The sequence below is a fragment of the Marmota flaviventris genome, chromosome 2 (assembly GCF_047511675.1).
Source record: "Marmota flaviventris isolate mMarFla1 chromosome 2, mMarFla1.hap1, whole genome shotgun sequence".
Lineage (NCBI taxonomy): Eukaryota > Metazoa > Chordata > Mammalia > Rodentia > Sciuridae > Marmota > Marmota flaviventris.
The window spans coordinates 113,207,816-113,233,602 of record NC_092499.1 but is presented as its reverse complement, the minus strand read 5'-3'; the positions used below and the strand labels follow the sequence as shown (position 1 = coordinate 113,233,602).

At 44.5% G+C, this 25,787-nt stretch overlaps 1 protein-coding gene across 1 annotated transcript in view; it reads right to left on the bottom strand.

The window, feature by feature from the left end:
• Positions 1 to 25,787, bottom strand: part of Iqch (IQ motif containing H) — a 195,495-nt gene that overhangs the window by 12,674 nt on the left and 157,034 nt on the right. Inside the window, exon 17 of the mRNA XM_071607335.1 lies at positions 12,174 to 12,344. Coding sequence (XP_071463436.1) covers positions 12,174 to 12,344 — 171 coding nt within the window. The remainder of the gene's footprint in view (positions 1 to 12,173; positions 12,345 to 25,787) is intronic.

Here is a 25,787-nt window from a genome sequence, read left to right as displayed (position 1 = left end):
CCTGTCTGTAAATAAAATACAAAACAGGGCTGGGGATGTGGCTTATTGGTTTAGTTCCCCAAGGATTCAATCTCTGGTACTCCCTACCCCCTCCAAAAAAAAGGAAAAAAAAAAAAAAAGAAAAAAGAAAGAAAGAAAAAGTCAGTTCCATGAAATGTCTGACACTGACTCTGTAATCTTGGGAAAATCCTCACTGTCATATGACAGAAGTATACCTTCTTATAGCACAGCATGAAGAGTAAGTGAGTCAGTGAAGTGAGGTGCTCAGTTCCATGGCTGAACCACGTAGGGGCTCTGTAAATGCTGGTTCATCACTTGTCTCCCCAAGAAAAGGCCCTCTAGAGAGAAAGTAGAGAATTCTGACCAGGAATGGACCCCGGGGTCTAAAAATATGAGAACCCACCTCAGAAAAAAAACAAAAAAACAAGATACTACTAAAGAATTTTCAAAAATTGTGGTCGAATGACCCCTTTCACCTCAGAGTTTTATAATCCCACTCCCTACCATCTCTCCTTTTCTGTTTATTATTCTCTCTCTCTCTCTCTCTCTCTCTCTGATTATATCTTTTCCTTTTAAAAATGACTTCTTCCAGCTCCTGGATTTTATTCTTTCTCTTTGTTTCTGTCGTCCTCTTCTTCATGCTGTTCCATTTTTCTGTCACTCCCAATCCATAGTTCTCTCTCTTCTCTCCTGTTTTGTATTTCATCCTGTAAGTTGTTCAGCATGGGCCACCTGGAGGTGAATCTTGGAGACTGTGCTGGCTGTCTTTGGTGCCTCTCTGTGCACCCTTTCTGTAGCTGTCTCCGGTGACCCTCAGTGAAACCCCTTCCCCTGTGCCCCTTCCGGGCATTCCCTGGGCCATGTCAATCTGTTTCCCTACTAAAAATCTGTTCTTAGAATTGGATCTGATCAACTCTAGAGACAAAAGTATAAACAACTTACTGAGTTTGAAGCTTTACTTTTCTCAAGAGTACTAGAATCCCAATTAAGTGCAAAGCCTTTAGACTAAGAATAAATCTCTAGAAATAATTCCAGGTAATAGGAAATGACGGAGCACTTTTTCTTTTAGGCAGGAGTCTTTTCCTGCCCAATACACCTATTCACAGAATTTGATCTATTTTGATATTTTAGAAGAAAATAAATAGATTCAGATTGAGGTACAGTTAGATTTGGCCACCTTGTGGTACGTGGCAGTGTTTCAGTCTCATCGGTTTAGAGCTAGAAACTAATTACAAAGGGATCCTGTGCAACAGATGCAACAATTAATTTAAGGTAAATCAGTTCAATCTGGCTTTTTCATCCTTTCTGTATTTTATCAAATTTAATGTATTGCAAGGCAATATGAGCCCCATTATACATGTTTGCAACCAGCATGAATCAATCAAACCAAAAGGCCTTTGCACCCTGACAGTGTCCTGACAGCTTGTTGGGGGTTGCCAAGTATGAGCTCCATGGTCATGGTCAGCCCCATGCTAAAGATTTGCATGCTTTTCAAGGGCTTATAAAAATATCTGACTCCTGAAAATGGTATTGGTCCTCAAGTATGACAACTAAAAATTAATAGATATTGAACTGAATCTCTGCAAATCAAAGCATTCAATCAACTGGCTACTGCTCAATTATTATGTCATTATATATACATTATATTTAATGTGGGAGGTGAATTTATTTGAATGTTTTGTTGTGGGATTGGATCTTCCACAAGTAAGCACGCACACCGGCCCTCGGGGGTCTTAGAACAGCCCTGGGTATCAGAGATTTGAAAATCTGCATCAAAGTGAAAAAATAAGGAACCATTTCTCCAGAGTCACATGAGTCTCTAGGCACAAGTTCAGTGAGGAGTTTGCGCAGGACGAGGCGGCTGCACAGGGATCAAAAATGGGAGACACCCTTTTTGATCAGAACTCCTTCATGGAGTAAATTGTTATATGAGATAGGAGAATGTGATGGACTGAGTTATATTGTCCCCAAATTAACATTTTCACGCCTTCAATCCATAGATGACTATATGGCAGGCAAGGCCTTCAAGGAGATGATTAAGGCTCCAGGAGGTCCTAAGTGTAGGGCCCTGATCCTTTAGAACTGGCATCCTTGTTAAAAAAAAAAAAAAGGCATTAGATTTCCCTCTCTTTTGGATGGAGAAGGTGGCTATCTACAAGCCAGGAAGCAGGTCCTCAGCAGGAACCAAATCTGCCAGTGTCTTAAATTTGGACTTCCAGCTCTGTGGCCCAGAGCAGGGCTTTTGCATTATTCTGGTTGAGCAAATCTGGACAGGAACTGAACTTCCCAGGTCTGTGTGACTCCTGGTGGAGTGCCTTTCTGCCCTCTAAGCCTCCACCTTCCTCTAAATACATACCAAATGAATTCTTAAAGAATATCTGTTTTGAAGGGGCAGCAAGCTATCAATCACCTCGAGCACCTGCAGGCCCGTATTGGATCCCACCCTGGCGAACCTGTAACCCCTCATACCTCGAGGTCATAGCCGATGCCGTGGGCCTTGCACATCTGGAGAAAGACATGGTGGAAAACCAGAGAGAGATTGTTGTGCCTCAGCTGGGTGCTCATCACGGCATAGCGGCTGGTTGCCAGCAACTGGAAAAGGCCACAGCTGAAAGTTAGGCTCTTTCTAAACACATTTAGACACACTTTGGGAGTTAGAATAGCTGCAGATAAGCAGAAAAGCTAGAGTGGCCTTGTCATTGACATCTTACAGAACTGTGGGGTATTGGTGAGACAGGGGCACTGTGTCTTTGAGAGGAAGATCACACAAATAAACTGCCAGTTTTATCACTTTGTATCAAGGGTCCATGCTGCTATAGATTGTTGAATTTCCCCTTAGTTCCATGTGTGAAGGTCTTAGTCCCCAGGGCCGTGCTATTGGGAGGTGGTGGAACATTGGGAGGCGGGTCCTTATGAGCTGTCCTTAGGTTAGTGGGGACATGCCCTCAAAGAGGATTGCGGGAGCCCCATGCCTTTCTCTTCCTCTCTTGCTTTGAGTCCTGGCTCATGATGAAAGTGGTTTTGCTCTACTACCTTCCCCCCAAGTTTTACAATCTGTCATCCCCACCAGAGGCCTAAAGCAATGGAGCCACTCCATCATGGACAGGACCATAAAAACTGTGGGCAAAATACACCTTTTCTCTTTAAGTTAAAATTACCTCAGATATTTTGTTTTAGTAACAGAAAGGTGGCCAACACATATGCTATCAACATGACTTATTGCTGATGATGCTCACCCGGATTATCTGGCTACAATTTCTTCTGCCACCTTAGCAAAACTTTACAGGTTTCTCTCCTAAAGATGCTTTTTCTCCTTTCCCATACCATACATTTTGGAAGCAAGCCACTGAACATAACCCACTTGCTTGAGGTTGCTAATATTATAATTTTTTTTTGTACCAGGGATTGAACTCAGGGGCTCTCAACCACTGAGCCACATGCCCAGCCCTATTTTATATTTTATTTAGAGACAGGGTCTCAATGAGTAGCTTAGTGCCTTGCTTTTTGCTGAGGCTGGCTTTGAACTCACCATCCTCCTGCCTCAGCTTCCTGAGCCGCTGGGATTACAGGCATGCGTCATTGTGCCCAGCTCAATATTAGAATTTTGATATGAAGTGCTTTCTTTGGAAGATGACTATTCTTTATCTTGCTTATCCATCAGGGGGAGCTACCCCAAAGAGACTAGTTACAATAAACCCAAAGAATTTTACATACATATTTCCCCAAAATATTTAAAACTGAATACACAAAAAGTAACACATTGAATCCTGATAATTTTGTAGCATTCCATTTTTGAGATGTGACATTTACATCTGACAATCAGCTGTTTTTCCTGGGATAACTAGAAATTTGAAGAACTGCATATAGGGCAAACTTAGGTCATAGAAGATAAGATTCCTGGCCCAGATCTTAAACTTAAGGGATCCTCAGGTGCTGGGCAACCAGGTGCAGTGACTTGGAAAAGAAGGCAAAGGAGGTGCAAATGGTGGGAAGCTGGCTGTGGGCGATCCTAGCAAGCTGACACTCATCCATAGTCAGTCTTCAGGCTGTCTGTCTGTCTGTCTCTGAGATAATGCAGAGATCTGGGGATGACTGAGTGCCATCACAGGGCGGTCATATCCTTTCCTCTCCTGTGTATCTCTCACACAACACAGGTTTCATGGTCACCCCATGTGGAGTATCTTTTCCTTCAGCATTTATATCAAGTGCTGTTATCTGAGGGTCATAGTCAGTACCGCTGTTAAGGCTGCTCTTCCCATATGTAGGCAGAATCCATGCCTATGAAAATGTTAGGGGTCTGGGGTTGTGGCTCAGTGGTAGAGCACTTGCCTAGGATGTGCGGGGCACGGGGTTCTATCCTCAGCACCATGTAAAAATAAATAAATAAAGGCATCGTGTTCATTCACAACTAAAAATTTAAAAAAATAAAAATAAAAAGATGTTAGGCCCCTGAAGACTAATGCATCTTGGATTGCACACCTTCATATGTGTTATCCCATCTGTAGCCACTGGAATTTTTTAAAAACTTTACCTAATATACAAAAACATAAAAATACATATTAATGGGATATCATGTGATGTTTGATACATATATATACTCTATAATGTTTAAGTCAGGTTATACATATTTATCTCCTCAAACATTCATCATGTTTGATCAAAAGCCTTTCTTCTGGCTTTTTGAAAGGTACAGTGTCTAATTGTTATCCATAGTCACCATATTGGCAATAGTAATCCAGAGCTTCTTGTCCCCATCTAACTGTGACTTATACCCATTGGTCAACCTTTCTCTATCATCTCCCAGGATTTTTGTTTTCTTTTGGACAAAATAAAATCTACTTGACCCTCCCGTGCCTGTACATTGTTATCACCCTTGACCTATCATGAGTTGCTCTCCTATCTATCTCTTGGTTTCTGAATCTCTAAATTGGGCATTATGCTAGAATGCAGAGCAGGCCTTCAGTGTTTACTGAATGAGAGAAAGATTGAATAAATGGAATAGATTAGGTGGAGAGCACTTCCCTCTGACTTGAGACTCTTCAAAACACGTGACTCAAGGCGTAGCCAGTCAATGAGTGCTTAGGGTGGAAGCCTGTGATTTACAAAGCCTAGAGGATGGTCACACCATCTCCCCAAGAATGACAACTCAGGGCCATCTCTCAGGCTTTGCCTCCTGGAGGACAATGTGGTCCAGATGGACTAAGATTGGTGAGGTGACCAAAACCAGCTAAGAGAAGCTCTGGCTCAGCTGGTTAGTCAGTCTGGATGGCCACGGCCACCAGCTCTGTCCACCCTGCCATGCCAGGCTGTGCCTTGCTCCTGCCTTCAATGAAGGCCCAGAAGCCTGAACTTTTGCACATGGCAGTGAACTGTAAATACTCTGGAATTCTGTTGTGGTTACTGAGCATGTAATTGCGTGGTAATTGCCATGAATTCAAAAGATAATTCCAAGGTTATTTTTGTCTTCTAAACTTGTCTTATGCTGCCATACTATATAAACAAGCAAAATCAAGATCAAGCCCCAGTCAGCCAGAAGGACAGGCAGGCACCTGCTTGTACGATCAGCTCAATGCTGTGTATCTTGTCTCCAGAGTACAGCAGAAGAGCTCACTGTCCTGTGGTACGTGGTTATTAGACAGGTGGCACTGAGGTTTCTTCCTTTCTGTGGATGCAGACTGCAATCCCACCTCCTGCCGAACCTGAGCTTGAAATTCATGAAAGATCCAAAGGAAGAGTCAGACATTTAGTATGTCTCTCAGTTGCTGCATCTTTTCTGTTACCATCACCAACCTAGTCCAGACCTTTATTTCCAGGGAGTGCTGGAGATAGAGATGCATGCAGAATTCTGCTGTGGAAAGGTTGTATGGAATCAGCAAGGCTGATCGTCAAAACCTGTCTGGGCCACTTACTATCTGTGTGATCTTGAGCATATCATTTAACGTCTCTGAACTTTTGATCACCTAGCACTGGGCCTGGAACCTGGTAAATGGTAGCTGCCATTTTTGTTGCGGTTCCTTTAAAAGGGCTTTGGACCTACAATACATGTAATTCCGAAGGTTGTTCCTTTGCTGATCCTCTGTCTCCTGGGATTTCGAGTTTACCCCCAGTTGGATGGTTTTCCCCAAGCCCAGGTTCTCCCCAGGTTGGTCATTCTCCTGCTCAGAAGTCTTCATGTCTCTTCTTAAGGGCCTTCAAGTTGAAATCCAGGAGCTTGGCTGAGTGGGCAGCCCCAGGCTTGCTCACTGCTCTGTCCTCGCCACTCCTTACCTCTCCCTCCCCTGATTCTCTGCTCTTGGTTCACTACTGCCTCTTTACAGACCAGTCTCTCTTCAGACTCATTCCCATCTGCTGGAGGAGGTCTCTTACTGATTGCTCTCATCCTTAAGGCCATACCAAGTTCTGTGTACTTTACAGTATCCCCTGGACCTACTAGTCCAATGCATGTCTCCTAAGAACTCCAGCAGTAGGCCGGGATTCTGTCACTCAAATGGCATTTACAGGAGGCCTTGTGGGTTTTCCTTGTGTATGTGCTGTTTTAATGCCAACGTCTCTTCTGTATCTCCTCTCAACTTCTCAAGGATGGGAATTTTGTCAAGTGTCTTTGTATCTTGATGCTTGGTGAAATTCCTGGTGTATATTAAGTGCTCAATAAATGTGTTACAATAATCCTAAGAAAGATGAACATAAAGAATATACCTCCTTTTAAAAAAGACTTAACCAATCCTACGGTTTCTACAGAAAAAAAATCTGTTGAAATGTATTTTCTAAGCTATACTTAAAACACATACAAAAAGATGCATGTACAAAGTTATTCTCTATAGTATTGTTTGTAATATGAAAAATGGAAGCAACCCCAAAATCTACCTGCAGAGAAAAGGGTAACTAAATTATGGCACAGCATGCAAACAGAATAACATGCGGATGTTGAATGAGAACATTCTTAATGAACTGGTATAGAAAGTTCTTCAGAGAAGAAAGTGAAATTCAGAAGTGTGAATCATAGGGAACATTTTGGATATAAAGGGGAGAGAGATCTTCTATGTGTGTATTTACTTGTCTGTACAAAGGATATGCTGAAAGCACACACAAGCCCTGAGAGTGGAGGTGATCGTTGTGGGGTGAGGTGGGAGCTGGGCAATAGGCTTCATAGCCATCAGAAGGACTGGCCTTTTGAATCATGCAAATTATATGTACTTCAAAAACTTAAATAAGAATGCCATTAAACTTGATCTTGAAGAGCTGAAATGTTACTTCCTGAGTATTTTTGTGTGGAAAATGTTTTAGAAAAATATATAAAAGCTTGTCTCTAGGGCTCATGGTATAGGTGACACGATCTTTTCCATACTTTCTGCTGTTTATATTGAAATCTTATTTCTTTTCCAAAATCCAAGACTCATCCACACCCATCCAACCCATAGAGTGCTACTGAATTTTGGCTGAGCTCAGAGCAGACAAGTAGCCAGCTTCTGAAGGCACCATGCCTACCAACAGCCTCAGTCCACAGGGGGAGGGATGCTCCTCTGGAGAAAGACTTTTCTTGATGGCCTCACCCAGAGACTTCCTCTGGATGAGTGTCACCTCCTCTGTGGCAGGATCCCTGACTCTCAGCCAGGATGAGTCAGGGTAAACATACAAGCCTTGAAATTTGACAACCCTGAGGTTAAATCTTGGCTTTATCAGTTGCTTGCTGAGCAACATTTACTGAGTTGCTTAATATTTCTTAACATTCTTTGATCTTCTTATCTAAAAATAAACATGATAATAGTAATTGCTTAATATATTGAGTTGTAAAAAGATTCCTGTATCAAATACCTGATGTGGAAAAAGGCTCACCGCATTCTGGATGTTATTATCATACTAACATAGGCGGCATAGTTATCTGCTGCCTAATTGTATCCTTCCATAAATCTGGAACTCTTTGCTGCTTGTCCTTATGTCCTGTGGATGGTTATTTTGTTGTTGTTGTTGTTTTCTTATGTGTGTGTGTGTGTGTGTACTAGAGATTGAACCCAGGGACACTCTATCACTGCATCCCCAGAACTTTTTATGTTTTACATTGAGACAGGGTCTCACTAAGTTGCTCAGGCTGGCCTTGAACATGTGATCCTCCTGCCTCAGCCTCCCGAGTCACTGGATCACAGGTGTGTGCCACCACACACAGCCTCTGAATGCCAGGCACGAATACATGTTGAGTAAATATCTGCTGGATTTACTTCCTCTTGATTCTTCCTGAAAGCATTAACTCATACAGCTAAGGTGATGGCTGATGAAGACTTACTGTCATAACAATATTATGCCTTTCTAAAAGTTTCTGGGGGAGGGCAGCTCCATGCAGGAAAGGCTGCAGTATAGAGGACAGGCCTTTCCCATGTTCCCTCGCAGCTGAAGTTGCCCAGGTAGGCTGGAAACAGAGCTCCTTCCTACAGGCCCGCAAAATCAGCTTGCTCAAGAGAACTTGGCATCATTTAGCCCTCCCTTATTCTCAAAATAAGGAAACTGAGGCCAAGGACAAGATCAGAACTCATGATGCCTGACTCCCAGGCCAGTGCCCTTCACTCCAGATTCCCTGGCCGCATGGAGAACATGTGGGAATTTAAGAAGCAAGCCTTTTCTACAAAAACGGGGAAAAAATAAAAGACAAAGCATTATTGGTAGAAGTCTAGTCTTATTAAACTACCTTTCTAAATCACAATCTAACAAGAGTGCTTCAAGCTAAATAAAGGAAGCTCGAAATACTCCTTTTCACTGGAGAATATAATTTTGCTTCAGCCACAATTTAAATTGATTTAGTTCTGAGCACCAGCATTTGAAGTGTGGAGCATATTCTATTTTCGCCATGATACTTGTTTTGACAGTGATGCATTTCAGTTGACATAGTTGAAATCCTTATGTAATAAATCTCTGCCTGAAAATTAATCATGTTTATAATATTCTGAGAATTAATAACACCCATTGCTCAAATCATTAACTTAAAAAAGGAGCTTCCAAAATCTGTTCTCGGCAGTAAGGGACCACAAATAAATGAATGTTTGATAAAATAATCCAAGTAGCAGTTTAACAAGCGTAAACTGGAATGTGGCTGCAATAACACAGAACTATTGTTTAAGGGTTGGCAGAGGCTGATGAGGTTCTTATTTCAGTTACGAAGCAGGCATCCACATGCATAATGAACTGCTCTCTGAATTATTAATGTGTTGCTTATTTAGCCTCATCTGTCTAGAAGATAATGTATCCTAACTCTAATGAGTGATTGGTTTTGTACATAATTACAGTAGCAGCGGTAGTGGGGAAATGTGTGCCTTCAAAGAACAAGTTCTAAAAATAAAGTCATCACATAAACTCCGTTGTTGTTGCATTCTATCAAAATCAAACCCGAAGCATTTGAGAATTCATAATAAATTACAGGAGACAGAATCATTATTAACATCATAATTTAACACAAAAGGTTTTACTTAATCATTCATTACAGATCATGTGCTGTTAAGATGTGTATAAATGACTTGGGTTGTTTTAAGACATTGAGAAAGATGTTCCCTTTCGGCCACTCGCCAGCAGTGGTTTGGAGGGTCCAGAAAGAGGGGGCCCAGTGAAAACGGATAGAAAGGGGTGATGATTTTTTTGTGTGTGCTGATTATGACAGAACATTATTTAAAAGTTCAAAAGTGATTTTTTGCTTATTTCTAAAACAGGCACACCTTGGATTTCTCACCTTCAGGTTTATTTGTTTACACCTTCAAGTGCTTATTTGCGGAGGAGACAGGTTCAGGAGTTTGCTCACCTGGTCTAATCAGGTCTAAACAGTCCAGCCACCTGTTTGTGACTTGGGACAACTCTGAGTCCTTTCTGGTAGTCCAGAACATTTTTTTTTCTTTTCCTATCTCTGTATAACACATTATTAAAGAAATAAGCTCAGATGGGAGTATTTGATAGGCATTGGTTGTGATTGCGCTCATTCTCATAGTGGTTTCCTCTGTGTGTTTCCTCCCTCTTGGTCTTCAAAAGGGGCTGTCAACTGCAAGCCTGACGCATCGCGGTCTGTTCACACTTGTTCAGGAGGCTTCAATTGGTTGCAAATTGTGCTGTGTATGCATCTGTACATGCTTCTTAAAAAAAAAAAAAACAACAACACAGCCTATCACATGTGCACACACAAGCACAGTGGCACCAGGGTGAGTGCATCCATCTTTCTCTCTAACACCAAAAGCGCTTTGAATGTCTCCCTGCATCAGAGACCCTGCACCGCTTTCCTACTGTAGAGACATTAGAATTATTGAAGATCGTAATGCTTCCTTCGGTCTTGTGTACAGGCAGTTCCCAAAAGTGTTTAACACTCTTGATCACAGGAGAATTCCCATCTGTGGCACGTAGCTAGGAAGGAAACCTAGCGGCAATTGGGAAAATGGCAGAGTGCTTCTAATTCAAAGTACAACTTCTGCTCACAGTTTGTAAAGCTACTTAAGTGTGGTGAGTTGTCTTTGGAAGGCTTGTATTGAATACCAACTCAGCTTCCAGCTAGCTTCCTTTTGGAAGTGTCCTACAGTTAGGTTCACTAGCCAAAAGGACTCACATGTTATTGCTCTCTCCCTCTGGCACTGAACCTGGGGTTCACAGCTCCCTTTAGTGAAGATAAAGGCCACAGGTGGGGCTGTGAGACACTGGTTCTCAGCAAGGTCCTGGGGCCTAATTAATCTCTCTAGTCCCACTCCGCCTCCCTTCTTTCTTTCTTTCCTTCCTTCCTTCCTTCCTTCCTTCCTTCCTTTCTTTCTTTCTTTTTGGTACCAGGGATTGAACTCAGAGGCCCTCAACCACTAAGCCTCACCCCCAACCCTATTTAGTATTTTATTTAGAGACAGGGTCTTACTGAGTTGCTTAGCACCTCGCTTTTGCTGAGGCTGGCTTTGAACTTGAGATCTTCCTGCCTCAGCCTCCCAAGCCACTGGGATTACAGGCGTGCACCACTGTGCCCAGCTCTGCCTCTCTTCTTAATCAGCAGACATCCAGGGGATTCCTGTGAATGAGGTCCTGGCTGGTAACTCACAGGACAACTGGACTGAGGGAGGAGGAGAAGCGGGAAGCTATTTGAGCCCTACGATACCAGGCACACTCTCTAGGGAGACTGTGGAGCCTGGCCAGAGTCAAAAAGGGTCCTTTAAATCCAGAGGCATCTCCTAGACCCAAAGGGATTCAGCAGAGGCAGGAGATGCTGCTCTGAAAAGGTATCTCTGGGACACTAGGATAGAGTCCTCTTTGATCTGTTTTCTATATTTGGATTTCAAGTGGTGCTTCATTTGCCAAAAGGGCTTGAAGCCTACTGCTGTAGAAGCAGAAGAAACCCTTGGCAGTTGTCACAGCAGATGTGGCTGGAGAGCCCCAAGACACTCCTACACTAAGGGCCATTAGGTACTTTTGACCTTTGATCCTTCTCTGCACGATCGATTTTGATTGTTGGACCAAGTATCTTGTGTCTCTGTGGAGACCTACCCTTGGCTATCCAGGTGCTGAGGTTGGTGACACTCAACCAGCTGCAGGACGTGGTCTCAGCCATCCTTGAGAGGGGCTAGTGATGAGAAGGGAGACTGTGATTGTTGGAAGAGACAGGTCAAGGGCCTCATTAACCAAGCTGGGAAGTTGGAGTGGAGATTTTCCTGAAGGTCACAGGTGTTATTTAAATATCCCAAGTAGCAGAGTAACACTCATAGATTTGCTTTTTACCTTGCTGCTTTGTTTGTAATGTATGATTAGGACGAGGAGAGACCTAGGGGACAGGGAAACTTAGCCAGTATCTAGTGTGAGATAATGAAAGCAGAAACCCAGGCAATATCTTCCTGAAGGCAGAGGAAGGGCAGGGGTGAGGCGTTTAGCGGCCAGAACAAATATGACCTGGTTATTGAGTGGATGTGGCGCTAGGGGGTCTCTTATCAGCCTCCGAATGGAGGCACCTTGAAGGAGAGGTGACAGGGCAGTTTTGAATAGCTTGACCCTGGGGACTCGAAGCAGAGCAGTTCTGTGGAATATTGGATCAAGAGGCTGAAAACTTTAAAATAAAAACAGTAGGGGCTGGAAAATGTGGGGTGTGTCAGAACTAGCTTTTCCTTTCTCTAGTCAAGGAGCTCTGCACGCAGCGGCTGAGCCTTGCTGGACGTGGGGACAGTCAGGAAGCATCTGCTGCTTACCGGCTCTGTCAGGGAGCCACAGGGCCTCAATCTCCTTTCTTTCCTTGGTACGTAGGGGGGCACTTTAAGGATGCTCAAACTGCAATCCAGATGGCCATTCGTCAGATACAGGGTGAGCTGAGTCAGGGCCAGCTGGTCACTGTACGAGATGTTGAGGTCCGTTGCCCATACCTGATCAAAACAGGAGCCGGGAAAGTGAGGGTGAGATGGGGAGAGAAAGGAAAGTCCCCGCCACCCCTAACCAGACCGAACCCCAGTAGAGGGGACCACACCCATGACCAGGGGACTTGATGGAGATGTTGTTGCTTATTTCTGCATCGTTCAGCTGGGGGATGGAGTCTGACTCCAATCAGGATTCCAGGTTACATGGGAAGTTACAGAGATGAAAATAACAGATAAATCTAACAGAAGGGCCTTCCCAAAAGGCTTGGGTTGACTTGGATTTTTTTCGCCTGTGACTTGGCATTTCAGAGGTGTTCAGTGCAATGTTTTCTACTGAGAAAATGAGACTGGATGGATGTGTCAGGAGATGGGAAGCTCAAGTGGAGAAGAAAGAGGGCAAAGAGTGAGAGAGAATGAGCTGGGAAGAGTGAGTGAATAAGAGGAGAGGTAGTTTGCCTTGAATTGGGGGGAAAAAAAGCAGTGTTGACCTCTGGGAAACACAACATGATTTTAATGGGAAACTGATGGTTGGCCTGTAAGGCTTAGCTCCACCGCCATTTTACTGTGAGAGTGCAAGAATGTCTCATGGCCACCCCACTTCATTTTTAATGCTGAATTAAAAGTGAAAATGCTTCAAAAAGTAGGGAAGAACACTAGGATGCATTAAAAACAAAAACAGACATTAATTGAATCAAACATTACTGTCACCTACAAGATAACCAAGCAAAATCCATTAATTCCTTGAACAAATATTCAGTGAGCATCTACTATGTGTTAGACAATGACAGAGAAGGCTCCTGTGCAGCCTCTCCTGATTCTCCTCAGACAGATCCACTTTATTGACCTGTTATTTCCCACCTACCCTGCATCGAGAAGCACCCCAGGATCCTCCTCAGTTCAATGCTCCAGGGACATCACTGTGCCAGTCAAAGGCAAACCATGGGCACAGGTCCTGTCATCAGGAAGGTGGAGTCGGGTACACACATATTCAATCAGTTACCATACAACGAAGTCCGTAATACAGTAACGTGGGGGAATAAAGCAGAAGGAAAGCGCAGACAGATTTTACCTAGGGATGTCAGGGATGCATCCCAAAAGCGACATTTAACCAAGCAACAAAACCACAACTGGCACCCATATGTCAAGTACGGACAGGTCTTTATAGTAACCTTTCTTCAGATCTTTATAGTAACCCCCAATCCATAGCCTGATGTTATGGATGAAGAAACAAGTTCAGGGTGGTCCCCAAGTCCACAGGGATAGGAAGCAGGGGTGCTGGGACTCAAATCCAGCTTTGCCAGGCTCCCAGCCCACCCTCTGCCCATTCCCTGGTGGAGGAGATAGCATGGATCCTGCACTGACTCTCCGGTCAAATTAAAAACTGAAGTTGCAGAGGATCAGAGCATGTTCTTGCTTAATACAATCCATGCCATGGAAGTGTCTTGTGGAGAAAACATGAAGTATTGTATTTCTGCAGCGTGCTGTAATTAGCAGTAATGCATTTTCACTGTAGGAAGTTGGAAACTAACACATTTTCATGAAGACTTGATTAAATATTTCTTTCCTCTTCGAAAGCCTACAAGTGCCCCACTCACCAACTCTGTATGTTAAAATACATAATACATCTGCCCTAGAGTGGACTCCTCTCAAACAAATCTAGCAGTGAGTGACTTGAGTAAGCATTGAATGTAAATGGCATCATTATAAGGATATTAAGGGGTCAAGCTGTCAAGGCCCCTTGCTAAACTGAAGCTAATTTTAGGAGTCATATTCGCACAGTAATGCCCTTTTATAATAGCAAATAAATCACATTTGCAACAATTGTTAAAAACTCACTGCCAAGTATCTATTGCAGTTGTAAATATCCTATTTGTCAACTTAAATATTTCCTGCTGTATGGCATAAAATGTAAATCAGATGGGGACAGTTACTGTTCCTTCACAGGAGAAAGTGAACTTGCTGCTCTCCCATGCCGGGCGTTTTTTTTTTTTTTTCCCTAGAGCTTCTGTGATGTCTTAGTGCTCTTGATCAAAGGGAAATGTATATAACAAACAGGGTTCATATTTATGCTAATGGTATTATTGTTTGGTGATGAGGATTTTAGTAGGGTGGCAGCACAGTATTGGGCAAAGATGGAGAACTACAGAGTCAGAAAACCCATGTGTAGGGGGCCTTGAGCGAGTTTGAGGCTTTCTCTACTTCTGTATCCTTAGGTGTCAAAGGAGCAAATGATAATATGTATTACATGGTGTTTGGGGGAAAAATGCATAAAATTGTCTTATAGATTATAAAGTTCAATACAAAACATTCCCTTTAACAGTAGATTTTTAGGAGAGACATTCTGGGCTGTCTCTGGAGCTACTCAAGCTCCCCATTTCATAACCGGTCAACTTCAGAGCAAACCAGTCCATAGGCCACTGGGTTTGGGCAAGGTTGGTATCATCCCAGCTCCATTTTACCCATGAGGATGCTAAGATGGAAAAGTGGCATCCGGGGTAGCCTGAGACAGCACAGACGGGAGCTCTGGACTTTCCAGAAGCAAAGTACTTTTGCTTTTCCAGGCCGCCCTCATTCCTTGGTTCACAAAGTAATATAGAAATAGTAGAACAAATTTCCTGAAGCCTTTTCCTCAACAGCAGGCTTGCCTGATTTGCTCAGATAATTGTTCTGCTCTCCATCTGGTTTCTCCACTGAAGACACTGCCTGAGGCGTGCTTGTTTTGTGTACCGGGGTTCCTATCTCCCCCTCTAGACCGTCAGCCCTTCAGGGGAAGCTGCCGAGTCTTTGTCTTCCCAAAGCGCCCAGCGTGCAGGGCAGGGACTGGCGCGGCAGGGCGCATCCGCAATTCCAAGCTGCACCGTGAACTCCCCCCAGCTTTTCCAAGGGGAGCTGAAGGGGAGCCGGGTGCCTCTCCAGGCTGGGCTCTGATTCAAACGGAGCCAATATTCCTGCAGCACCTCCTCTGTGTCCCCCAGGCTCTCCCGCACCTCTCATTTCATCTGATTTTTAAAATTTTGGACTTGGATATTAACTTTAGAACCGAAATCTCTTTCTGCACTGAATACACAACTTCGACAAGCGATGACGGTGGCCTGTACAAAGACACTGTGAGCAGGGATGGCACGAGTGGATGGATTTTACAGTGTGTTGGTGGTGGCTTTGACATGACTTGCTTATAATGACTTGTAATGACTAGCTTGACGGGTTAATTGATTAGATGTGAGGGAGAGGGGAAACGTTACTGAAGGTTAGAGCTGGAATCACCTCATGCAATCAGTTTACTTTATAAATGGAGCAACTCTGGCATGGAAAGTGAAGTGGTTTGCTCTAGGTCACAGAGCCAGGTATCAAAGGTGCAGGACAAGAACCAAAGGGGTCCCAGGTCTCTGTCAGACATCACTTGTAGATTACTGTTTGGTTGATAAGGTTCAAAAAATCATTTTGTTAAAGATGGCTTAGGGGCTTGGGATGTGGCTCAAGTGGTAGTGCGCTCGCCTGGCACGCGTGAGGCACTGGGTTTGATCCTCAGCACCACATAATAATAAAAAAGATATTATGTCCATCTAAAACTAAAAAAATATATATATTTTTAAAAAAAGATGGCTTAAATGTTAGAGAGACTTCCATCAAGGCCTAAGAACACAGCAGCACAAAGGCTTTTGAGTCAGCCTTTCTTAATTTTGAAAAATGGTAGCTGTCCTTGGGTAAGAAGTTGAGGACACACCCAAGGGTGGGGCAGTCTGTGGTATTATCCTGAGAGATGATGGTTGTGGATAACTTGATGATTTAGAAAGAAGCAGGAAACAACAAGAAGATAGAAATTTACACAAGGAAGATCGGCTTTGCAAAAATAATATGTATACAAAAAACTACATGAGAATATACAGAATGTTAACCATCAATCTGATATTAGTAGAATGATAACTACCATTACGTATAGACTTCATGCATATTCTAGATCTGTCTAGCTGGCGCTAATAGGGTAGCCATGGAGGGGAGCTGAAAAGGAGCCCGGTGTCTCTCCAGGATGGGCTCAGATTCAACGGGAGCCAATATTCCTTGAGCACCTCCTCTGCATCCCCTAGGCTCCCCGCACCTCTCATTTCATCTCATTTTAAATTTTGGACTTGGATATTAACTTTAGAATCTAATCTCTTTCTGCTCTTGAGCTGTTGAGCGCTTGTGGCTACTGAGCACTTGAAATGTGGTTGGTCCAAATGGAGACGTGCTGTCAGTGTAGAAGACAGATTTCCAACATGAGGATGCGAACAAGAATGTAGAATCTTTTATCCATAACATTTCATATGGATTACAGGTTGAAATGATAATACTTTGGGTTAAAAACATAAAAATTGTTTTCAACTTCTTTTGGGTTACCTTCTTAAAAGGGGCTACCAGGAAATTTGGCAAAGAAGTCCATTGCAACTTCAGCAAAGAAGGAGGGCCAGCAGGAGGGGGGGCGGGAAGAGAAGTACTGCTGAGGCCCCAGCCCTCCACGGCCCTGACTGCCACCGGGCTGGGGGCTGCACTCACTGCAGCTTCACCCAGAGGCCCCGGCATGTGAGAGCCGGTAGACGGGTCCCAGGTTCTTTGGGATAACAAGGTGACAACATGCTCTTGTGTGGGGAGGCGTGGGGGAGAGACCCTTTTTGCCTTAGGTGTTCGAGGCAGATGGAGGCCGCCTGCTCACCCCTGCTGCTTCTCCTCTTTCCAGTGACAGGCGGGATGGATGGGTGGCAGAGCATGCAGATGTGGGCAGATGTGCTCAGGCCCTACGTTCTGGGACTGTCTCCAAATGCAAATAAAGATCTGTAACATAGGGCTTGGTCTTGACTCTGGCCAACTTGACAGGCATTGGGTTAGGTATGGCAGGGAGGGAGTAATTCATAGATCGAATATCATTCATCGAAGAATTAAGAGTTTCAGAGCTTTAAGAATCCGTAGGTATTTTACAGACTCATTTCAAGGTTTTTTCTTCCTCCTCCCCTCCCCATTTCTCCACCTCCTCTCCCTTCCTTTCCACCTCCTCCTTCTCTTCCTCTCCTTCCCCACCCCTCCTCTCTTTCTCTTTCTTCTTTTTATCATTTTCTTTTTGTAAGGAGAAGAACTGGAGGCTCCAGACAGGATAAGTGGCTTGCTAAAGTCCCAAGGTTTCGGTATCAAGGTCTGAGACAGATATTTGAGATTCACAGCAGGCTGTCTCTCTGGGTCACACTTTCCTCCTAGTCACTGGAGTATAATAGTCCTGGTGGACCTTCCCTCCACATGAGATGCACCTATGAGGCTAACTGGGAGTTGTGACCATTTACCCACCTCGTTAACAAATTTTTTTAAGGGGGGGGGGAGAGAATTTTTAATATTTATTTTTTAGTTTTCGGTGGACACAACGTCTTTGTATGTGGTGCTGAGGATCGAACTCGGGCCGCACGCATGCCAGGCAAGCGCGCTACCGCTTGAGCCACATCCCCAGCCCTCGTTAACAAAATTTAAAAGACTTATTCTTCAACTAAGTCAACTTTGAGAGAAGCAGTACTGACAGCTCACCCACCACAGAAATGGTATCTGACCTTCAGAACAAACTGTGATGCGAGACCCATCCTCCTTGGTGAAGAAATTTGTGAGTCATCTCCCTGCCCTTGCTTTTTTTCAGATTCACAGAAAATCCACCATTGGACCACTTGATTCCTTTTTGAGCAAGATCAAGCCCTTCATCTAACTCATGTGTCCCCACAGCGGTGGCTAAGCTGCAAAAGCCAGCCAGTGTGCCCAGCTCCTCTGGTTGGTTGTTGGATAATCCAACCATGGATAGGCCAAGGTCCCTCTGTCCCTCTGGTTTGGCTAAGTACAGAGCCAAAGACTTATTTCCCATGTACAACTGTGGAGGTGGGAACTTCATTGGAGGGCTTTGCGCAGACGGGTGATATGATCTAACTTCTGCTTTTAAAGGGTGACTCTGGTTGCAGGGAGAAGAAAACAGGAGGGGCAAGGAGGGAGAAAGGGAGTCCAGTTAAGAAGCTATTGCTGTAACATGAGTGAGAGAGGACAGTGACTCCCCCAGTGTGACAATGGGGGGGTTTGGGGGGAATGGCCATATTACAGATACATTAAGGTAGAGCCCAGAGGACTTGCCAGTGGGTCAGATATGGGGTGAGAGACTAAGAGAAGGAATCAAAGATGTCGCCAAGACCTTTGCCCTGCAGAAGATGAGAGGAGGAAGTTAGCATTTCCAGAGAGCGCAGACAGCCACCCAAATGGCTGAGAGGGGAAAGTGGAGACTGCAGGTGCGAGTGTGGGACTTCTGAGGTCCCTTTGTTGGTCAGTGTTCCGGAGCGGGCACTGAGACTCCAGGCACTCTTGCTCCTTTCTCAGCTGTGCAGTCTGGAGCCAGGGCTGGGCTGCACTGTCATTTTCAAGCAGACTCAGTCCCTGGCCTGGGGCAGCTTTTTCTCTGTTGTCACTGTCAGGCCTGCAGCTCAGGGTCTCCCTGGTTGGGCACAGGTGAGGTCTATCGGACCTGAGGCCTTCCACAGGGGACACTGGCAGAGGCAGGCTGCTGCTTCTCACCATGTTAGGCCAAGGCAAAATAAAGTTGAGAAGGATGGGGCAGCTGAGTGGGGGAAGAAATGGCAGCAGCTGAAGGTAAGGAGGACTAGAGAGGACCCGGGCTGTGTGGGGGGCGAATGAATGGCTCCCCTGGATTGGAAAGATCTCTGGGCCAGAATTCTAGGGCCTGGCTGGGAGTGCCAACCTGCCATTGCTGCCCTCATGGTCTTGAGCAACTTCCTTCCCCTTTCCGGGCCTGCTTCCTTATCTGTGGATGCCAGCCCAATGGCATTTGTCCCCGAGGGCTGTCTTGAGGATTCTGGGACTATGTGAGATAGGGTGTGAGCGAGTCACTGTAGGGCCAAGGAGAACTAATTTCTTGACCTTTGACTTGAGAATTCTTGAAAGCTTCTCAGAGATGGGGAGAAAAAAAAAACAGGCTTCAGAATTCTAGCTCTAAAAAGAGAACATGTTCCCCCAGGCAGTTAATAAATGACATCTCTTCTATTCCCTATTTGGATCACTGAAATGCCTTACAGCACTGAGATCTCCACTGTGGTAAACACAGCTGGTACTTAATTTTAAAGAAGGGACACATTGCATTGTGAGGATTTTCAATGAGTAAAATATTAATATGATTATGATATTTAATGAGATATTTGCATTCCATAAAAAAATCAATAGGCAGGCAGAGGGGACAGCAGCCTCTTGGCCTGTTGCCACCTAGTGGCGACTTCTGGGATAGCCCAGGCTCTTGGAGCCCGGATGGGGACCTGTTGTGGTCATGTGAGAAGGTCACTTGGTGGAGAGCAACCCAGACTGGTGTTCATCTTGGAGACCTTCCCTTCTGGCTCTATTGGTGCTGTTTATCCTTTTGGGCATTACTTTAGTCACAGTCCCATGAGGCTGTCTTATCCATTCTCTCTACCACCCGCCCTGGACATTGTCTTGTATTGGTTCTTTGGAGTCTGTGGGGTCAGAAGCAGCAAAAATTCTGGGCTTTGACACTGAACTCTCAGGGCCAGGGGGTCCACCATGCTTAGGGCCTCATGGTTTTTCAAAGGCCTCCAAAATGTTTGGATTCCAAAAACAAAACAAAAATCACATCACTGGCTCCCAAATGTGAAAACTGCAAAATAACCATAAGTGTTTAAAAAATATCCACAAAGTGGATCATGTCAGTCAAATGTAGCACAACTCTTAGGAAGTCACGTCTAAATTATACTATGTGAGGAGGCATTTTAACACACCTGCTGTGCTGTGGGGTAGCTGAGATCTCTCAAACGGAAAGCCTTCAGGGCCTCCTGGCTGACAAGGGATGGGTGACCTTCATCGCCCACTTTCTCATCTTATGGATGACAACTATGAGAGATGAACTAACTTGACCAGTCCCATAATTAAGGGGAAAACAGGGATCCAAAGGCCAAGTTCCTGATCCTTGGTCTAGCTCTATGACACCTAATTACCAGCTAATTATTAATATAAAGCTGTGTGTGTGTGTGTGTGTGTGTGTGTGTGCGCGCGCATGCGCGCGCGCCAGAAGCTTCTCTGTCACTTTGGAAATTCTTGCAGGATGTACCACAACTATATTTAAAATTAATATGGGTATCCAAAATAAATAGCTCAGTTGGTGGGGTGTTTGCCTTGCATGCATAAGGCCCTGGGTTCCAATCCCCAGCACCACAATAAACAAACAAACAAACAAACATCTCAAAATGTAAACTTTCATCATCAGCAGCTATACTTATATTTTTCACCTTTGTAAAAAAAAAGTCACAAATCTTTTAACACACTCTTGCCTTCTGTGCTTCCTCTCCCAAGTTTCTTCCATTATCTCTATGAATTTATGATCTTCCCTCTGTTGGTTTCAAAACTGATGGCCTTGGAATCCAGACACCTGATATTATTTATATTCCCAGGGTACAGAATCACATACACGTTTCTTTCTTTTTTCCCGTTTAAGTATTTCCTACTTTTTTTTTTTTACTATGAATTCTTTGGAAGATAACTTTCTTATTTTGACATGAAGCACTCAACTCTAATAAAACACAAAAACCCAATTTTTATAACCCAGTACAGGTTTGTAGGCCTAATAACTGTGTCTGTTTCTTCCCATAACAATGGAACACTCGAATCCCCTACTGAATGAGATCCTTCTTTAGTTTTCACGGTACAAATGTCTGAGCTGTTGGGAAGTGCTCCTTTAATGCTTTCACAAATGATCTCTGAAAGGTTTTGGTGTGGACTTTCGAAGCAGAAGAACTCATGTCACACAGCTCCCAGCAGAAAGGTTCCCTGTGCTCGGCCCTTGTCGACATGGAGACTGCCATGCCCAGCAAGGCCCTGTCTTGATGAGGATGAGCAGGCAGCACTGGCTCTGATCAGTGTGATGAACGGGCAGCAGAGTTCATCTTGCCCTCCCAGTTTCCTGACAGCCCTAGAATCCAGAATCTTTTATAAAGCATAATCTTTGTTGCAGAAGATGTCTGCAGGAAACGAGTAGTGCCAAAGCTCAGGCCGTGGAGTTGTCTAGTCCAGCCCTAGATCCATGCAGTACAAAGGCTCCAAGAAGGAAGGGAAGAGCCCTGTTTGGGAGAGGAGCTCAGATGAGAGCTCAGAGTTCTCTATTCCAAGTCCAAGGTAAGTCTGTACATTAGGGAGTTTCCACAGAGGAGAATGAAACCAAGATCATGGGCCTCTGTTTTCCATCCCCCACAAGGACTAGCACAGCACTCCTGACAGAAGCAGTGCCAATAAGTCTTTGTTAAATGATTCAATTAAATGACACAAAGGGGGGAAATCATCCTCAAAAGCACAGACACAAGAGATAGCACTTCATTCACTCCCACAAGAATGCCAGAAATAAAAAAGATAATAACAAGAGTTAGCAATGACAAAGAGAATCAGACCCCTCAAATACAGCTAGCAAAACTGTAAAATAATGCCACATTGAAAAAAAGTTTGGCAATTCCTCAAAAAACTAAGCTTTGAGTTGCCCTATGACCCACCAATTGTAATCCAAAGTAGAAAAGTAAGGGAAATGAAAACAATGTTCATGAAAAACCCATGTATGAATGTTCATAACAACATCATACATGATGGCTCCAAAGTGGAAGCAATGCAAATATCTAGTCATCTACTGGGGAATAGATAAAAAGTTGGTATATCTATACAATGGAATATTATGAAGCCATAAAAAAGGAATGATTGATGCATGCTACAATGTGACTGACAGCGAAAACATTTTAATTGAAATAAAACTGTCACAAAAGATCTCTTTTATATGAAATGTCCAGAGTAAGGAAATCCATAGAGACAGAAAGTGGTTTCTATCACCTGAGGGGCAGGAGGTGTGGGGAGTGACTAGTGGATATAGAATTTCTTTTGAGGGTGAGGGAAGGTTGTTAAATTAGATAATATTGATGGTTGCACAAGTCTGTGGATATACTAAGAGCTACTGAAGTGTATGCTTTAAACAGGTGAAATTCAGTGTGGTAGTTATTATACACACACACACACACACACACACACACTCAGAATTTAATCTCCAGAAAATTCACTGTAGGGTAGACACTTATACAGTTGGTGTGGTCCTTTGTTTAAACATAGTTGAGTGTATATATAATACCTGAACGTGGGACCCCTGCCATCAACCACCTCCCCAACTCTCCTCTGGTCTTCTTCAAGTAAAAAAATTAAAAAGCTTTACCATGTATGGCTAACAAATATCTTTCATGGTCACCAAAGCAAACTAGAACCCAGTGAGGGTTAAAACCCGGGGCTTAGTTGGAAATAGCAGATTGGAATATGCGTATCATCAAAAAGACTCAAGGAGGGGCAGGACTGGGGCTCAGTGGTAGCGCGCTCGCCTAGCATGCGTGAGGCACTGGGTTCGATTCTCAGAACCACATAAAAATAAATAAAAATAAAGGTCCATCAACAACTTTAAAAAAGTATTTTAAAAAAAGAATATGCCTTTAAAAAAAGGCTCAAGGAGGTCGGAGGACGCAGGGTCACCTTTCTAGACGGCTTTTCATCTGGACTTAGCTGTTTCACTGGTGGGGCTGGGCCTGGCCACCCCGGGAGACAGGGCTGGTCAGGCGGGGGGCATGTGACACAGAAAGCTGTGTCCCAGACACGTGCACCTCCTCCCTCCGCAGCCCCTCAGCCTGCCCTCTGTGGCGTGGGCCGCCTCCAGGCTCCGTGCCCTTCATGGGGACATCCTCATCCTCATCAGGTGAATCCAATAATCCAACAGTCTTGGGTGATTTGGTGATGGGCTGGGTCCCAGGTGACATGCTTCCAACAGGGATCCAGGTACCTGGAGGTGAAGGTGGGTTCTGTGACTTTGCCTTTGCTGCCAACAGACTCGGGGTTGACAGATCCAGCACCATCAAGCCAATAGTTGTAGCTTTTTTATGGCAGTGATATTGAGAAAGCCGACATCTGACCACGTGTGGGACGACTGCAGGAGGGAGATGTGGGGAAGGAGAGGAAGGGGAGCGGCACACACTAAGTGTCTACTAAGTGTTAAGGCACTCTGGCATTTTCTCATGTCATCCTCAATTGCGGCCTGTGAGGTAGGGGTGGAGACCCTCATTTTAATGCAGTGAGGATGGAGACCCGGGCCCAGCTCCCAGCTAAGTGGCAGTGCTAGGATTAAAACCCTTGCCTCTCTGCAAGCTGCTCCGCCCCGCCCCGCCCCCGGGCTCCATTCTGGCGAGGACTGCCTGCCAGGCCAGCATCGTGCTGGGTAGAAGGTGGGAGCGCTGGGAAGCAGCCAGTCAGGCTGGGAAGCTCTAGCAGGTACTGGAGAGTTCTGAAGCGGAGGGCCTCTGATTTACTGGGGGACTTTGGGCAAGTCCCCAAGCCCCTTCTGCCTCACCTTCCCATTATCTGTTTATACAGCACTCTGAGAGAACATCCTCTAGGAGGTCTACGAGGACCAGGATAGGCAGAAAGCAAGGTTCCACCTGTGGCCAAGAAGAGTCCTGCGGCTCTTTCCAGAAACACGTGGGTGGGGTCCTAGGGCCCTGGGAAGGGTTTCCTTTGAGGAGGTGCTGAGTGAGGGTCACCTGGAGTCTCACCCGAGTAAGTGCCCTCCCTGCCTCCTGACCTCTGCTTACAGGGCCCTGCTGCTGAGCTGGGCCTCTGGCTGATTTTACCTGACAGCCCTGCTGATATTCAGGGTCCCTAGGTGTCCCTAGGCTCCATTTCTTTTTTAATATATATTTATTTTTTAGCTGTAGTTGTACACAATACCTTTATTTCACTTATTTATTTTTATGTGGTGCTGAGGATCGAACCCAGTGCCTCACACGTGCACAAGGCAAGTGCTCTACCACTGAGCCCCAGCCCAGCCCTAGGTTCCATTTCTAGCAAATGAAAGAAACAGGAGTAAGAGATGTGGGAGGTGTTTTTTCTCTTCCTTCCTCTTCTCCTAAAATCCAACGTGCCCTTCTTTCCTCCCTCCCTCCCGTCCTTCCTGTACCAGGGATTCAACCCAGGGCTACTTAACCACTGAGCCACATCCTCAGTCCTTTTTATATTTTATTTAGAGACAGTCTCCCTAAGTTGCTGGGGCTGGCTTTGAACTTGAGATCTTCCTGCCTCAGTCTCTCACGCTGCTGGGATTACAGGCCCATGCCACCAAGACTGGCAGCTGTTTCTTAATATATAACACTGAAGGCCAGATAAGCGTAATTCCTAGTTTCAGGTCTGCTTCTGCGTGCTTAGCCTTTTACAGAGTCTTTGAGGCAGTGTGTAAAAAAATAATCGAAAAGTTATTTCCTTCTTATTTTCTTCATCAACAAGTGGATAAAAAATGCAAAGTACAAGAACTGAATTTCCCTCCAAAGATCTGGGATGGCACATTCTTTGGGACCAAATGTCTTAAGCATGAGTAGAAATTTTATGGTGCTTTTTCTTTGAAAGTTGTCTTTATACTGAGCCCCTTAGGGATGACCTCTTATCCTGTGCTTCTGTTTACAGAGGTGGGGAATTTCACCACAGCCACAGGGATTCCAAACACACTCCCTGCACTCAGAGAGAAGCTGGGGGGACACAGGTGTCTTCCCTGGTGGTAGCTGCCAATGTTAAGAGAACTCCTTGTTCTTCCTCATATTTCCTGAGATGCTCTCCCTAAGGACAGTGAATTCTGTTGGTTTATTTGGACTTGATTGGTTTCTAACTTGCCCAATCAAATTCCAATGGTTGGACTTAATATCATTTACATATACAGACATTTGAATAAAAATCTAGAAAGCTTAAAAAACAGACCTACTGCCTGGCAGGGTGGCACACACCTGTGATCCCAGAGGTTCAGGAGGCTGAGGTAGGAGGGTGGCAAGTTTAAAGCCAGCCTCAGTGACAGTGAGGCACTCAGCAACTCAGTGAGATCCTGTCTCTAAATCATACAAAATAGGGCTGGGGACGTGGCTCAGTGGTCGAGTGCCCCTGAGTTCAATCCCCAGTACCCATCCCCCCAAAACACAAAAAAACAGACGTACTTCCCTCCTTACGGTAGGTACTCTGGGATAGGAATGTGGTGTTGGAGGGGGAGGCAGCTCCTTCCTGAAGGGACGCCTTTTCATTCGTTTACACATAAGAGCTTGAAACAAGAGGGAACACCATGAATATTATGTTTTAAGAAAGTGGAATACATGTTTAAAGGAATATACATATTGCCAAAACAGTTCTATTTATGCAAAAGATTCATGTAACTTTATAAAGGTTTCAGGGATTTTAAGGGATTTTAAGTGCTGTGTTAGACTGTACTAGTAACAGATGTTCAACGACATGTTTAAGTTTTTGTTTTACGGAAAAAGCAATGGATTACCTGGTATTTTCTTTTTTTAAAAAAATCATACCAACGCCATCACATCTTAAGTAGAGCGTAAATTCATCATT